At 41.2% G+C, this 1978-nt stretch overlaps 1 protein-coding gene across 1 annotated transcript in view; it reads left to right on the top strand.

The window, feature by feature from the left end:
• The first annotated feature begins 568 nt into the window (after positions 1-568).
• The window catches only part of KIAA0753 (KIAA0753 ortholog), a 17089-nt gene continuing 15679 nt past the window's right edge, over positions 569-1978 (top strand). The window contains exon 1 of the mRNA XM_010003814.1: positions 569-658. Within this exon, the coding sequence (XP_010002116.1) occupies positions 569-658 (90 nt within the window). The remainder of the gene's footprint in view (positions 659-1978) is intronic.

Here is a 1978-nt window from a genome sequence, read left to right as displayed (position 1 = left end):
ACAGCGTTGCGCATCGGGTCCTCTTCATTTTTTAATTCTCAGAGGCAGATGGAGAAGGTGTAAGTTTCTGACAGTCTCCACACATTGCTTTCAGATGTTTCTCTATGAGGATGTTAGGTATGAGCATGCCCTTGATATGTTTTCCTTTCACACTAACATTTTTTGTACAGACCCACTGCCTTGGGCTATCTTGTGAGCCTGTTTTCTGGTGTTATCGTTGCAGTATGCTGTTCCCTTTTAGGTAAGTAACAGCTGTAACAGGTCTGCGGCAGTCTTCTTACAGTGTGAGCCTCACTGTCTGCCGTGGTGCTCCCCAGGTCTCTGTGGGCATGTGTAAAAGAAGGATAAAACTTGTACGTTTTGCCTTAAACAGCAGGACTGTACTCTGCATTTTGCATACCCCTGTATGAGTATACATGTGACGTTTTCCATTTCTGCATCCTTCCTTACATTGGTTTTCTATCTGTTATTTACATCAGATCTGGGATTGCTTTTAAGAAGCAGAAATAGTGTATTATTCTTATGTTCAAAGGACAAATAAATGGATTTTCAGCTTCAAGCTAATGTGATGGGACCAAGCAAGCCAACTGTGTCTGATGCTACATTTGCACTCACTACCCGGCTCTACAAGAATGAAGCAAAGGCTTTACAAACGCAGGTATCATTTGACTTCTGCATTGATGCTGTGTTGGTTTTCATTTGTTACCGTTACAAAAATATTATGAGCCACTTTGTGAGATAGCACAGTAGTGAGTGTTGAAGCTTCATACTTGCTTTCATGATGCTGTCATACATAATCTTGACGCTGTCCTTTTGTAAGGGTATAGATCAGAAACTACATCTGTAAATATTATTTACCTGCCTACTGTTGTTTAATCACAGCAGGCAGCTAAGCACTTAGCCCCTCACATGCTCTCCCCCAGTGGGATGGGAAAGAGAATCAGAAGGGTAAAAGTGTGAAAACTCATGGGTTGAGATAAAGACAGTTTAATAGGTAAAGTGAAAGCTGTGTACATAAACAAAGCAAAATAAGAAATTAATTATCTACATGCCATCAGCAGATGTTTAGCCCCACAGCTTTTATTGCTGAGCATGATGTCATATGGTGTGGGGTGACCCTTGGGTCGGTTGGAGCCAGTTGTGTGCCCTCCCAACTTCTTGCCCACCTAATCTACTTGCTGTCAGGACAGTGTAAGAAGCTGAAAGGCCTTGATGCTGTGTAAACACTGCTCAGCAATAACTAAAGCATTCATTGCTATAATTCAAAGGCTATCCATGCTTTTTTCATCACAAATTCAAAAAATAGCACCATACAAGCTACTATGAAGAAATGTAACTCTATCCCAGTCTAAACCAATACACTATCTTCACCTCTTACTTTAAGGCATGGGAACAGAACCTAGCAACTTTATTCCATTTCTCCTTCATCATGCATCTCCTTCATAATTTCTCATTCTGTTACCTTTGTAAATTTAGTAATGCCTTACCAAATCAGTATGACATAATAATACCCATTTATATTGCTAATGTTAATTGTTGTTATAACTCATTTATTTCATTGTTAGAACTCATAAAATCTTTATAAGGGCATTCATTGTCCATTGCCTAGTGTCCTGGTTTGAGCCAGGATGAAGCCAATTTTTCTTTTTGCTGATTTTTTTTTCCTTCAGTAAGTTTTCTTGTAACTAGCAACAGTGTGTTCTGCTAGGCTGATAAGACAGTGAAATGTTTTTCTAACTACTGAGGCTTCAAGGCTGCACCTGCACTCTGCCGGCTCAGACACTATGGGGAGATCTGTGACCCCCCTGTAGGAGGCTGAGTTAGACGGACAGCAAAATTGGCCCAAGATATTCCATTCCATAGAGCTACGTAAGCTCAGAGGAAGGTCAGAGATCACAGAAGACAACTTCCTTCCTTCTTCTTCTCCCCTTCTCTTCCGTCCATGGCCGGCGTCCGGGGAGGACTCTGTTCATCCATC

The sequence above is a fragment of the Chaetura pelagica genome, unplaced genomic scaffold (assembly GCF_000747805.2).
Source record: "Chaetura pelagica isolate M959 unplaced genomic scaffold, ChaPel_1.0 scaffold638, whole genome shotgun sequence".
NCBI lineage: Eukaryota > Metazoa > Chordata > Aves > Apodiformes > Apodidae > Chaetura > Chaetura pelagica.
The sequence above is the reverse complement of the archived record's forward strand: the minus strand, read 5'-3'. Positions and strand labels throughout refer to the sequence as shown.